At 55.6% G+C, this 13,498-nt stretch overlaps 1 protein-coding gene across 16 annotated transcripts in view; it reads right to left on the bottom strand.

Annotated features, from left to right (window-relative positions):
• Positions 1 to 13,498, bottom strand: part of Gatad2a (GATA zinc finger domain containing 2A) — an 83,045-nt gene that overhangs the window by 12,692 nt on the left and 56,855 nt on the right. For 8 of the 16 annotated variants that reach the window (XM_013147545.3, XM_013147540.3, XM_013147546.3 and 5 more), the window contains one exon: positions 13,039 to 13,308. The exons of 2 other annotated variants lie outside the window; for them this stretch is intronic. In XM_013147545.3, coding sequence (XP_013002999.2) covers positions 13,039 to 13,307 — 269 coding nt within the window. In that variant the 5' untranslated portion in view covers position 13,308. Of the gene's footprint in view, positions 1 to 13,038; positions 13,314 to 13,498 lie in introns of all 16 variants that reach the window. 6 more of the 16 variants (XM_013147543.3, XM_005001631.4, XM_005001636.4 and 3 more) reach the window with 1 other exon arrangement.

Genomic DNA, 13,498 nt, shown 5'->3' with positions numbered 1-13,498 from the left:
TGCCGGCTGGGAAGGGAGGAGCTGAGGAAGAAGCCATACAGGAGAGCAGGGCTGCAAGGGAAGGGGCTGGGAGGGCCAGAGAGGGACTGTGTGGCTGGGAGGACCCCAGCCTCCCAGTGTGGGTCAAAACCCAACAGCAATTTACCCAGGCTTCCTTGGCTGCATTGCCCCACCCATGCTCAGTTTGAGAAGCACTTTTTAGAAAAGTATTAGAGACAGAGACAGAGACAGGGTCTAAAAGCGAAACAATCGGACAGGCAGCAACTATCTAGCAGGCTCTGCGTTCTGGATGCAGGATGGCTCCCTGGTATCCACAGCCAAGAGTCAGGGGATGGCACCTGTCCCGAGGCTCAGAACCCACTTGCTGTTCCTTGCCAGCCCCAGGCGACCCTCTTCCCGATTCTCCATATCCATCACCAGTCCCCGAGGTAACCTGAGCTCCTCTTGCCTTAGATAGCAAGAGAAAAGCCCAAGCACCTACTCTGGGGGGCGAAAGGGGGGGGGGCTGGGAGTCAGCATGCACTTTGCTCCCCTCAGCAGGGGCCGAGGGGCAGCTGGCATGGCACTGCTGAAATGCAGCCATCAGGCCTCCAGCCGATCTGGGGCTCTGGGACTCCATTACCATGCAGCCCCAGTGACGCCTGCACACCTCACTTGGCAGAGGGTGGCATGGGAGGCTCCCTGGGGCAGCCAGAGACCCCCTCACGCCCCATGCAGTGCCTACTCTTGGCATCCAGCTCGTGCTGGTGATGTTATCCAGGAATGCAGCGGCTCTCCATATCAAAGTGCTCACCAGGGAAACCCAGAGCAGCTCAATGGATAGGGCCACACAGAGGAGCACTAAGGAGCAGAGGAGACCATGGTGGCCACTCGCAGGCCAGCCATCTGCTGGGGAGGGGCACCAAAACCAGAGCAAACTGCTCGGAAACCAGGGACAAACAACCATATTCACAAACAGAAAGGCCAGCCTGGCATGTCCATAAAACCACCCGCAACACCTGTGAACCCTCACCAGTGTCAGCCCCGTGCCACCACCACCGCACCCCTCCCTGCCATCTTCCTCAGCTTCTGCGACCCCAATGTGTGGGTGTGGGATGGCACAAGGTCACAGGGTTGGGGTCACACACAGCTGGGGCCCATCCCAGGGTCAGGCTGCTGTGTGTACCCTGCACTGGGTGGGCCTCAGAGGCCAGGGCTGGAGAGGACTGGATCCACATGACCACCATCTGCCAGCCATTATTCTGGGTTATAAGTACCATTTTTGTTTTTTTGTGGTACCGGGGATTGAACTCACGACCTCGCGCTTGCCAGGCAGGCGCTTATGCCGCTAAGCTAAATCCCCAGCCCATAAGTACCATTTTTGGAAAAGGTTAGAGCAAATCTTTAATTCTATTTGAAGGAACTGGTAGCATCTGTGCACTGAGTCCCGAGGGAACCAGGTGAAGACAGGGATGAGTTAAGCTCCTAGGCTGTCCCCAGTGGTGCCCAAGGCTGGCCAGGGTGTGGGGCAGAGGCACTCAGGGCTGAGCCAGATAGGAAACCTGACCATGGCGCCGGCGCCTACATCCCCTACCTCTGGCGCCTGCACATGTCTTGCTGACCTTCCTCTGGGGAGTAGGGAGAGCAGAGACTCCTGCCATGCATAAGCCACACCACACCACACCCCCAGGGGCAGACTTGCCCACCAGGGTACCTACAAACCACAAACAGGGAGCAGCCATCCTCCAACCACCCAGCGCAGAGAGCCTCGCATCCGCATCTAGGGGCCCACAGGATGGGCAGCGTCTCCCGGTATAGGGTGCACGCTCAATTATGAGCGATAGGTACAGGCCCCGGGCCCCCAGCTTGGATCCTCCCATGTCCAATCCAGACACCCAGAGGATCACGGCGGGGGGGGGGGGGGGGATACTTCTGCAGCTGTATGGGTGCCTGGCCTGCCATGGACCAGGATTAAACCCCAGTGCCGATCTTTCAGGGTCCCGATGCCACAAAGGCAGGGCAGTGTCTTCAGTGGCACCACATCTCAGGACGGCCCACATGGTGCCTGCCACTTGGCCAGAGATTGGGTTCAAACTTCCAAGGGGCCATGCCTGCGATTTTGGGAATCGAATCTGCGCCTCGCTGTGGGCTTCCCAGCTCCCTAACAGATCGTGGGGGACAGGAAGAGGCCTGATTTCCAGACACCCATGGGGCAGTTTGAGCCCACAGCTCGAACTCTAATTATGGCCAAGAACCCTGGGGGACACAGGAGCATCAGACAGATGCAACCTCTACCCTTCTGCCCTGGGAGGGCACAGCATGGAGGGAAACCTGACGGGAATAGCCAGGCCAGGAAGGAAGGTCTGCAGCCCGGGGACCTCGCCTAGGAGGTCACCTACCAAACCTCTCCCCAGCATAACTCCCCAGCGTAACCGAGGCCCACAACAGATCCTCCAACCTGTAAACAGTCATCAAAATGCCAAGTCTGAGAGACCATCGGGGCCAGATCAAACACACTGTGGGGTCCTTCGAGATCAGGGATGTCAGGTGGCGCTTAAGTAGAAGGCCAGCAGACTCCCTCCCGGGCATCTCCCTGCTTCAAAGAAACACAGTGTGGGCACTGAACTCAGGAGCAGGTCCTGAGCTCCCTCTCGAGGGCCGCCATGTTAATTCACCATGCAACTTTTCTGTTTCTGCTGTGCAAGTGGCAAAAGAGCCAAAGAGATTTTAAGAGTACGAACTCTCACTGATGAGGCATCCGAGTCTGAGGAAGGCTATTGTTGTGTACTGGTTTTGCTTTTTTTGGTACCAGGGATTGATCTCATGACTTCATGCTTGCCAGGCAGGCGCTTAAGCTACTGAACTAAATCTCTGGCCCTGTGCTGGTTTCACTCTAAGGAGGAAACACAATTCTGTCTCTGCCTCTGTCTATCTCTCTCTCTCTCTACATATCTATCAAACCTAGAAAGCTCCTTGGGCACCTGACTGCCTCTCTTGCACAGGGTTTTCCCAGGGCTTCAGCCTTAGCGAGAGGCTGAACAGCTGGTCTTCAGATTAAGCCCAGTTTTCAGAGACATGCAAAGAATGCACAGATCAAGGATGGCTGCGAGTTGGAGGCCAGACTGCGCTACAATGTGAGTTCAAAGCTAGCCTGAACTGCGGAGTGAAAATGTCTCACAAAGACCTCGGCGGGAAGCAGACACCGACTATGCAGTGGGTCCACTTAGTAGAAACTGTCCCTGGAACTGTGACCCAGCCTGTGCTGGGCTGGCCACATGCAGATGGACACTCTAGGCCACTGTAGAAGACGACCAAGACTTCTGCTGTTGCCAACTTATTTCGAGTCTACTGGGGTACTGCCCATAGGCTGTAGAGCATCATGATAAATACTACGCTGGTATTTCTCACACTTGATGATTATCTCTTTTTTCTTTTTGTGACTGTCACCATTTTTTGGTGCCAAGGATCGAACTCACAGGCGCACACTTGTCAGGCAGGTGCTTTTGCCACTGAGCTAAATCCCCAGGCCCTCGTGACTGTCACCTTTGTCAGTGTGAATTTTTTTTCTTTTTTGTTTTGTTTTCTTCTTGGTTTTTGAGAGTCTCACTTGTAGTCCAGGCTGGCCTTGGACATGACTTGCCCTGCCCCAGCTTCCCCACCTGGGGTGACAGGCACACACCCAATTTCCTAACATAGCACATGGCAGAGGACACCCACACGCTCTCTGGGATTCAGAGTGAGCAGCAGCAGCCAGGGCCTCAGATGAAGGGCTCCCCAGCCTCGCCCTCCTGACACCTCCCAGTTCTGCGCCCAGAGGCAGGCCACATGAAGCATCCCATGGCCCTCAGAGGTGCGAGACTTACTCACCAAAGGCCACAACAGCTGGCAGCTGCAAGATCCTCACCGCATTAAAACCACGGTGCAGTCCCTCCTGGAGCTGACTCACAAGGAACCTGGCACATTAGTTGACCGGTATACCCGAGCCTGGCTCTCCACTGCTAGGTCCCTGTCTCATACCTCGAGGCTCCTGCCCCACAGCCAAGCTTGGGCCCCTGACCTCTTCTCTGCAGCACCCACAGCCATGCTCTCAGCTAGGTGCTCAGGGCAGCACCTTTGGGCTCCAGCTGCTCCACCTGCCCTCTGGGCACCACTTGCACCATGAGTCTCCTAACACTGAACCCTGGACAACACCCCCAACACAGTCCAAGAACACTCCAGTCCTGCTGAGGAAGGCGGTGCTAAGCTGATGGGCCTCTACAGAAGCTTTTGGAGTGCCACGACCCTGCGTGTCACAGGGTCTCAGTCCCACTGAGACCGGGAGCCTTATAGTTAGGTTACAGCCTATTTTTGAGATTTAGGTTCTAAATTAAGCAGCTGTATGGCTCGGGACCCAAAGAAGAGGACACAGCAATGTCTGGTATGTCTCCATCCCACTCCACAGGGAGGACAGGCTGGGTCCCAGGGCACCTGCTCAAGCCTCATATCTCGGGAAAATCACCAGGCCTCACGCCACTTCCTTGCCTCCCTCTTAGAGGCGCTCCTGAGCTCCAGCAGCACTGAGCCCAAGTCCTCCTGGGAGACAGCAGAGATCCAAAGGGCATATGCAGACCTCAGATCAGGGCCTCGGACACACTGTCCTTCCCCTGCTGCTACTCCCCTGCCACTAGCAACCACTCACAGCGATCTGCAAGTCACAGACTCCCCTTCCTGAAAGAAAGCAAAACAGAAATCACTTTCAACTAGTCAGCCATCCCTTCTTTTCCAGAGTACTTCCTGCCAACACTGCCCCACCCCGGGGTCCTGCAGGTCCCTGAGCGCCAGATGCCTGCTCTGTGCCCAGATCTTGCTAGTCCTGGTCTTCCCTCCTCGATGGCTGCAGGCCGGACTTTTAATTTACCTGCCGCAGCAGCCCAGGCGCCAGTTACAGGAAGCTGGCATGCAACTGACCACTACAGGAGCATATGTTGGGAGCCATTCTTTCCTTTCCAGACATTGGAACTGAACCTGGTTGGGGCCTTCACAGCACTAACCCACATCTTCAGTCTTTCTTCTTTGGGCACCAGGAATTGAACTAAGGTCCTTGTGCTTGCCAGGCAGACACTGTGCTGCTGAGCTATATGCCTGGCCCCCTTATTTTTGAGACAGTCTCATTAAGCTGCTAAGTTGCCTGGGCTGGGCTCAGACTTGGTACCTGCCCACCTCAGGCTCCCAGAGAGCTGAGATTTCGGGCTGTATCTCCACACAGCTGGCGATGCTGCCCCCTTGCTCAGGTGAAGCCTTCTTGACAGCAGCACAGGCACACACAGGGGCTCCCTGCCAGGACTGCACAGTGGCCTCTGCTTTTCCATCAGGGACAAACTGCCTAGAGCTTCCAGTTGCCTCCTTGACCACAGCAGGACCTTGGAAGGGACATCACAGAGGAATTCCAGGGTTCAGGAGAGATGAAGGTCTCTGATCTGCCACCAGGCCGGTGCACATTATGGGCCATAGGTGACATGGATCGTTCAGGGTCGTCAGAAACAGAGTACCTAGAGCCTGTCATCCTAGTGCCCCAGAAACCTAATTATTTTTAGAAATACGGTAAATTCTTCAAATAACAACGACTTCAAGTCTTAATTAGGTACAGGTATGGAATAAAGGCAGCTGGACAGAAAGACAGAATGGGATGATCAACCACAGAGATCTGCAGATTAACACTGGGGAAAGGAGGGGCCCACAACCCAGAACACACTTTGGAAGGGGGGAGGCAGGACACAGTGTGGGACGGAGGGACGCACCTTTCAGCCTCTGAGCTCACGTGAGGCATGGGCTGCTGGCTGGAACTGAAGACACTGCTCCCGAGGCCGGAGCTACCCAGCCTCTATTGAAAATTGCCCAACAGTGGGGAGCAGCAAGCAGAATCTGAAGTGGAAGGCAGCCGCCAGCCCCCAACAGGTGCTGGGGAGGGGCTGGAGCAGTGAGGAGGGGGCTCCCAGAGCAAAGTCCCACCCTGCAGCAGAAGGCGGACCAGCTGGGGGGCGGGCCTCTGGCTGCAGAGCTTTCCAGGTTCCTACACTTGGAGTCAGGCTTCAGAACTGGGGTGCAGGGCCAGAGGCCCCTACTGCTGAGAAGCCTACCAGAGCCAGCACCCGACAGCTGGGGCACTGTCACCCGCCTCACTGGAGGTGGATTCCAGTAGACAGCTGCACAGCTGTGGTGGGCAGAGCATAAGACGGGAGGCCAGGTCTGCAGTCCCGAGTGATCCCACTCGGTCCCACTCCTGCAATCGGCTGTGACTATGGCAGCACCCACTCTGTGAGGAGCACTGCAGGAAGCCAGATGCTGCTTTACTTCCCGAGCCTGGCCCTGTGCCTCCATCCCAAGAGGCAAGAATGAATGATCCAGCCCAGGACGCACTGACTCGTGGAGGACGGGCCTGCACCCTGGCTCCCCCGGGGACCTGGTGGCTGGATCACAAAGACAGGCAAGACCAAGGCGGGTGCAGCTGCACCCCACGGCCGCAAATGTAACATAGCATGGGCACTGAGACAAAGCCAGGGGGTCTCACTGACACCCAAACACACGTTGTCCTGGAAGCCCAGTTGCTGGGTGTTCTGAGAATGGCACCCACCCATGGCGTGGAGGCCATGTAGACACGGGAAGGCACAATGCTGCCACCCCCCAAAACCCAGAGCCCATGCATCCAGTTCAAATAAGGGGCTCCTCCTGCAGGGCACCCCATGTGCTGGCTGGCAGGACACCAGGTGACCTCCACACAGCCCCACCCTGCCACACAGGGAGCTCTCAGTAAGGAGGCAGTGACCTCACAGGGTCAGCAGGACTGTAGTCTCCTGTTCCCACTCCTGCACACAATGCCTGCCTCAGCATAGCCCCAGCAGTGGGCCACCCCAACACGCTTCACTCCAGGGACTGGGCAACAGCATCCCTTCCCTTTCAAATTTCTACTCTTGGAACAGGACCGAGTATAAACGCGGGTGTAAACTGAGTATACACACACCCCATGATTGGGCATCCAACTCCTAGGAACAAATGACGCAGATCCGCGCATCCCAAGGATCTAAGGGAAGTAGGCATCACATACAGGTCTCCAGCCTGTAGCCAGGTTGGCGGCTGGTACTGAGCAACCTGATGGAGCCTGATGGTCACCCAGGACGCCACGGGCCCAGCATGCAAGCAGCACTGAAGGTGCCTCCCAGTCTGTGAAAGGCTTAAGGGGCTAGGAGCCGAGGCTGCAGTCAGCAGTAGCAGCCTGGGAGACTGGAGTGTGGCTCAGCAACTGCCACCCAGGGCAAAGGGCAGCGGGAGCCAACCGCTCCCCGATGCAGTGTCAAAAGCAGCCTCACACACCACCCCTCGTCAGCCTTGGAGATGCACCAAGTAGACTGGGGCTACCTGCCCCCCACGGTGTCCCCTGCAGACAGACCGCTGCCTGCACCACCACCAGGAGGGTGGTACCACACAAAGAAGCACAGAGACCAGCATTCAGAGGTATGCGGGGAGGGGGGCCTCCAGTTATCTCCTAGGTGTAGTCCATTCTTCCTGCTGACCTCCACAGGATACATCAGGAGGGCAGCACTACTTACACAAGCCTGACCAGCTCCCTGTGCAGCTTCTGCCCTGAGCATGTTATCATGCCACAGAGGAAGCCCCAACATGAGACAGGGTTTCACTACAGGGTTCAGGCCAGCCTTGAGCTCACTTTGTAAGCCAGGCTGGCCTCAAACTCTCAATGATCCTCCTGCTTCAGCCTCGAAAATGTTGGGATTATAGGCTTGCACTGTGTATTTTTGTGGTGCTAGTGATGGAACTTGCACATGCCGGATGGGGCTCCCCACTGAGTCCATCACCAGAACGTGTGTTCTACTAAACATAGATAACTGTGTAATGTCACAATTCACAATTAGTACAGCCTCATGGCACCCTGGCAACCTTGCACACAATCTGGTGCACAGGCTAGGCAAGCAGGCCAGGTGTGCTCTGCCCATCCCCCATCATGGCCCCCTCCGCCTCAGGCATTTACGTGAGGCTCTGTGGCTGGACAGACACATATCCTCACAAGTGCTGTGGACTCCAGAGGCATCACCAAGTGCGCCTCCAATTCCAGCAGCTGCTGTCCTGAGGTCTACTTTATCTCTTACCTGCACAATGAGATGGTACTGGGGTGTACCTTCCCACATCCCCTCACATCTGCCTTCAATCTAAGGGTGACCCTCCTCAACGACCAAGTACTGAGCTGGAGCATGTCTTTTATCCAACACTGGACAGCCCCTGCCCTTACCTTCCTCTCCTCGAGCAAGGATCTCACTGTGTAGTCCTGACTGGCCTGGGACTCAGGGAGACATCTCCAGCCTCAGCCTCCTGAGCACTGGGCCGACAAAGCTTATACCAGTTTCTGGCTGAGGTACTAGAATCACTGGTCCCTACTGCAGCACTGCCATGGCCAGGCTCACATCTGCCATTCTGCCGCTGGTTTCCTACACGTCTTCCTTTGTGCCTCTATCCCTCAGTCACCTCCTTCCTCCATGTGAATGCTGTCAATGGGTCACTCTGATTCTTTGTGCTCTGCCAATTTTCTTTTACTGTCTTTTTAATTTTTTTTGTCAGTAGCGCACACTAAACAACTGTATCATTGGAGTTCTGTTTGTTTCTTTTTATTTTTTATAATTCAGGCTGGCCTGAGCCTCACAGTGATCCTCTTGCCTCAGCCTCCTGAGGGCTGAGATCACAGGTATGCACAATGTACTGGCTTTATCTTTTTTTTTTTTTTTTGTCTTTTTCCTTTTTAACGGTACCAGGGATGATCGAACTCAAGACTGCCTGCTTGCAAGGCAAGCGCTCATGCCGCTGAGCTAAATCCCCAGCCCCATCTTTTATTTTCTTAATAGTTGTTCTAGTGATTGCAATGAGCATCTTAATTAATCATGATCATTCTTTTTTGACATGGGACCTGGTTACATAGCTCAGGGTGACCTTGAACTTGTGATCCTCCTGCCTCAGCCTCGAAGGTGCTGGTATTACAGGTGTGTGCTCACCTGGGAATAACACTAATGTGACTTAGGGAAATACAAACTGCCGCACTATGCAATTTCCCTCTCTGCTTCTGCACCAGGCTGATGGTGCATCCAGTATACCGTGAGCCCGACCGGCCACTGGGCAGCTTTCAGTGAGCTGAGGTAACAACTTCACCTGCCAGCCCACTTTCCTGCCACGACCAGGGTCACCCCAACCTCAAGAAGGGGCTGGGTACACCACCAGCAGCCTCTCCATCTGCTCAGCAGACCCTCCCCTACCCACCTTCACCTTCGCAGGGCATCTGCTAAAGGGAGAGCCCTGGGTCCACAGTGTCCTCCCTCCTGATACCTCCAATGCCACATTGACTCCTGTCCCTGTGCCTCAGTGAGCAGTCAGCTAACGCTCACGCCCCCAGCTTCTTGCTGCAGTCAGAGCTCCTCCCGAACCTCCTCCACCTTCCCTGTGCTGTGCCTCGGAATGCGCACCCCTGCGTGGGGACACCAGGCAATGGCTGAGGTCCTAGGTAAGGGTGTCCTTGGCCATCACTTCAAACAGTCCTTCTAGGCTCCACACCCTCACGGGCGCTGCTGGTCCTCAACCCAGGAGCAATCCCACCAGTGCTGCCTCCCCACTCGCTCACTTGAGAGTGCCAACTCTTCAGCACAAAACCTTCAACTGCCACATGCCTGGAGCTGATTTTCAGAGTGTTTTCCGCCACTTGGCTTTCACTGTCATTGCTGAGGGGTGAGGGGAGGTGCTGAGACAGGGTCTCCACATGCCCTCAGGCTGCCCTCACCTTGGCCTCCCAAGCACTGGATTATAGGCATTTGGTTTTTGCTGCTGCTTTGGTTTTGGCTTTTCTGTTGTGACACTTGGGGCCTCCATGCTGAGCGCGAGCCCAGCCATTTTTAAGTCACTATGCCTCCCTTGCTGCATTCTGAGAAGTAACCAATGTCTCAATCCTAATGGGAAGCTGCCCTCCAACTTCAGCTACAGAATACGAGCTACAGAGACTAAATCAGAAACAGTACCTGCAACAAGTTCCAGGGGCAGGGTCCTGTCACTTCCTCCCCTCAAGATTGTTCCAAGTCACCCACAACAGAGCATGTGCCAGTGGGTCTATAAGTATATCTACCTTGGTGATATCAAGCCATAGCCACTTTTTTTTTTTTTGAGACAGGGTCTCACTATATAGCCCAGGCTGGCCTCGAACTAACAGGGATCCTCCTACCTTGGGAGCCTCCCAAGTACTAGGATTATAGGCATGCACCATGCCTGGCTCATATGTTAAAGTTTTCATTATTATTAATTTATTTAGGTACCAGGAATTGAACTCAGGACCTCTCATTTGCCAGGCTGGCACTGTGCCCCTGAACTACATCTCCAGCCCTTTGCCACTCTCTTCAAGAAGTAGGAACTTCCTTCTCCTAGAAACCACTAAAAATCACCTCTGCCCTTCCAAATACCCAAGATAGCCCATAAGACAGGCAATAGCATCACAGAAAATGAAGTGATTCAGAAAAAGCTGAACAGAAATTCTAGGAACAAAATACAGTCACGACTCTTGGTATAGGAGGGGCCCAGGCTCCAAGGCGTCCAGCAGAATGCTGAAGACCTTTGTAAAAGGCACAGGCGGGGTTTAAATGACCTCAAGGACTAAGAACTTCACAGTAAGTGTTGCGCAGATGTCATCCTCTGGAGTACATACCAGGTGGGTGCCACGCCTGAGCTACACCCTACCATCCCAGGCATCTCTGATCCATGGATCAGAACTGGCAGCCAAGGGGGCTGGTCACCCAGAGTGCAGGGGAAGGGAGCAGTCACATGAAGAGGATTCTGAACACGAGGAGAGAGTGAAGGCAACCTCGTCCCTACAACACAGGCAAGCTGTTGGCATTGGAGGTCAGGTGGGCTGGCCGTGGAGGACAGCACCTTTGAGCCACCAGGCTGCGTATTCCTCTCTCGCTCTGGACTCCTAGGATGCGTCGCTGTGGAAATGTACCTTGCAGCACGTATCTTTTCATTACGTCTGCTGTGTTTTGATAAGGAGTTAAAGAATGAAAATTAAATTCTCCTGGCACAAGTTTCAAATGACATGCTGAGCCCAGAGCTGGAAGCCTTAGCAACCTGCACTGTGGCTGGACACAGCTGTTCCTGGGGTGAGTGGACTCAAGCCTGTGAAACACACCAAGCTGCCCCCAAGTGCCCGTCAGCCTCTCAGTGAGGACCTCAGGCAGCCTGTGGCTAGCAAAGGCCCAGAAGGGCTCTGCAGCTCCCGCAGATCCAAGCCCAGCTCCCGCAGATCCAAGCTGTCCCCTCCCCTGGAGGAGGGGACAGCTCACTTCACAGCCAGGGACAGCAGAGGGGAACAGTCACCAACACTGGTGCAGGGGCCTCTGAGACCCAGCACGCACCCCATGTCACACCACGTCAAGCTGCAAGGCGGAGACTGCTGCCTGCTTTACCAGTGAGGTACACAGGCCACAGTCCCCTGCCTGGCCAACTCGACCCCAACCTGCCCACCAGCCTGCAAGGCTGGGCTGCTCTGCCACCACACAGATCCCTGTCCCTTGGATAACCAAGGGCATATTACGTAAGTCCTAAGAAAAGCATCCCAATAGACTTCAGTGAGTAAATGTTGCACCTTCTAAGTCGTCTCAGTTCTGGAAGCTGATGGCCCAGTGCAGAAAATGACCACAAGGCCTGGAGGGGACCCTGGACTTTGGCAACGGAGAGCTCTGGATTTGAGTCCCAGCTATGAACTCCGTCAACATCCAACCTCTCTCTGCCTGTCACCCAGACCCACCCCGAAGGCCACTCAGTGACTAGGGGAGAAAACACCAAGCAGAAGGCCAGAACACAGAGGCACCTAGGAGAGTCCTCAAAGACACCCCTAACCTCTGCTCACCTGGCTGCCAAAGACACCTCACTGGGGTGTCACAGACCCTCTCCCTGCTGAAGAAGGAAGAGCCCTGAGCCTGCATGTAAGCACAGGCTGGGGTCCAGACAGCATGCAGGAAGCAAGGCAGAGGAAGGGCTCTGGGCAGCAGGGTCCAAGGGAGGAGGTACGAGTCCAGGTGCTAGGAAACACTAGGCACCCAGTGGGAGCCCCACCACCCCTCCTCTTGGCTCTAAAGTGGACTGAGGATAGAGATCGGCGCTCAGGGTCAGTGGACACTGACAGAGAAGGCGAGGGCCACCTGTCTCTGAATGTCTAGCCTGGATAGTGTTTAGGGGTGTCCAGTGGACAGCAGGAACCCTGTGCCCTAAGGAGCTATGAGATACTCTGGAGCAATCCCAGCAACATGTAAAGCTGGGTCCGGTCTGAATGTCTCTTTATGGGGAGAAAGAAAACTGAATGAAGAAATGGGGTGAAGACAGTCCCTCCTCCCCATTCCCTTCAGCACACAGGATGGAACCCAAGGCCTTCCCATCAAGCTCTGTCTGACACTCCTTTCATCTTTCACTCCTAAGCTCTTACTGAGTCACTCAACTGTCCAGGCTGGGTGCAAATTGTCCATCCTCTTGCCTCAGGCGCCCAGAGTGCTGGGCTGACAGGTATGCACCTAGCTGAGCCCCACAGCAGCAGAGGATGGGCAGAGTCACCCTGAACTGACAAGAAACAGCACGGCAGTCTACAGGGGCTCTGCTGAGGGTGGTGACCTAGACCACCAGAGGCCCTTTCTGCATGGCAACACCAATGCTGTGCACCGGCAGGGCATAGCATCCCTGGCCTCCTGAGCTGCATTCAGATCTGAAAAGCAGAAAGCACAGCTGGACGAAAGACTCCTCTTTCCTGTACACCAAAGGCAGCAGCTGACTGGCAGGTGGCAGGCGCATTTAGCTGAGCAAAGTGGAGCCCTGCTCACTAGCAGCAGTGAGGTGACAGAGATCACACCTCTAGCCACTCCAATCAGGCCGCAGGGCCCCAAGAGGGACCTTGCTTGTCTGGGGCAGCTGGCTGGCAGAGTGACAGCAGGGCCAGGGCCCACGGCCACACTCACAACAGCCCAGCACAGCTGGCCTACCCACCGCCGCCCTGCTCACCTGTGGGAGGTGCGCATGTCCACGGGCCCATCGCCTAGCAGCCCGTCACCTCTGCCCACAGCTGCCGTGGGGGCCTCCGCTGCCCTCAGCAGTCCTTGGGCTGGGCCTGCACCCGGCTCTGGAGTCACCCTTGCGTCACCCTCGGGGCTGAGGTCTGAAGCCGACAGTCCTCGCTCCATCTTTACTCTCTTGCTCTCCGCATCATCTTCCGGCAGGTTGGGCTCAAGGGCTCGCTTCTGGCTCCGGGTCTGGCATGCTTCCTCGGTCATTCTGGACTTGAGGGGAGAAGACAGTGTTGGAATGGACCATGGCCCAGGGCCACCCACCAGAACTTGTCAGGGTGTGGCCTCGTGTATGGGGGCAGCTGAGTGGGCACAACAAACATGGGCCTGAGAGGCACACCTGGACACTCTTCACAGCCCCATGGGATGCTGGGAAGGAGGGTGCCCGGTGTCTGAGG

This window comes from Cavia porcellus, unplaced genomic scaffold, assembly GCF_034190915.1.
Source record: "Cavia porcellus strain 051 isolate PalLab524CR breed Dunkin Hartley unplaced genomic scaffold, mCavPor4.1 scaffold_17, whole genome shotgun sequence".
In the NCBI taxonomy this organism is placed as follows: Eukaryota; Metazoa; Chordata; class Mammalia; order Rodentia; family Caviidae; genus Cavia; species Cavia porcellus.
Note: the sequence above shows the minus strand (reverse complement) of the source record. Positions and strands in the feature narration are given on the sequence as shown.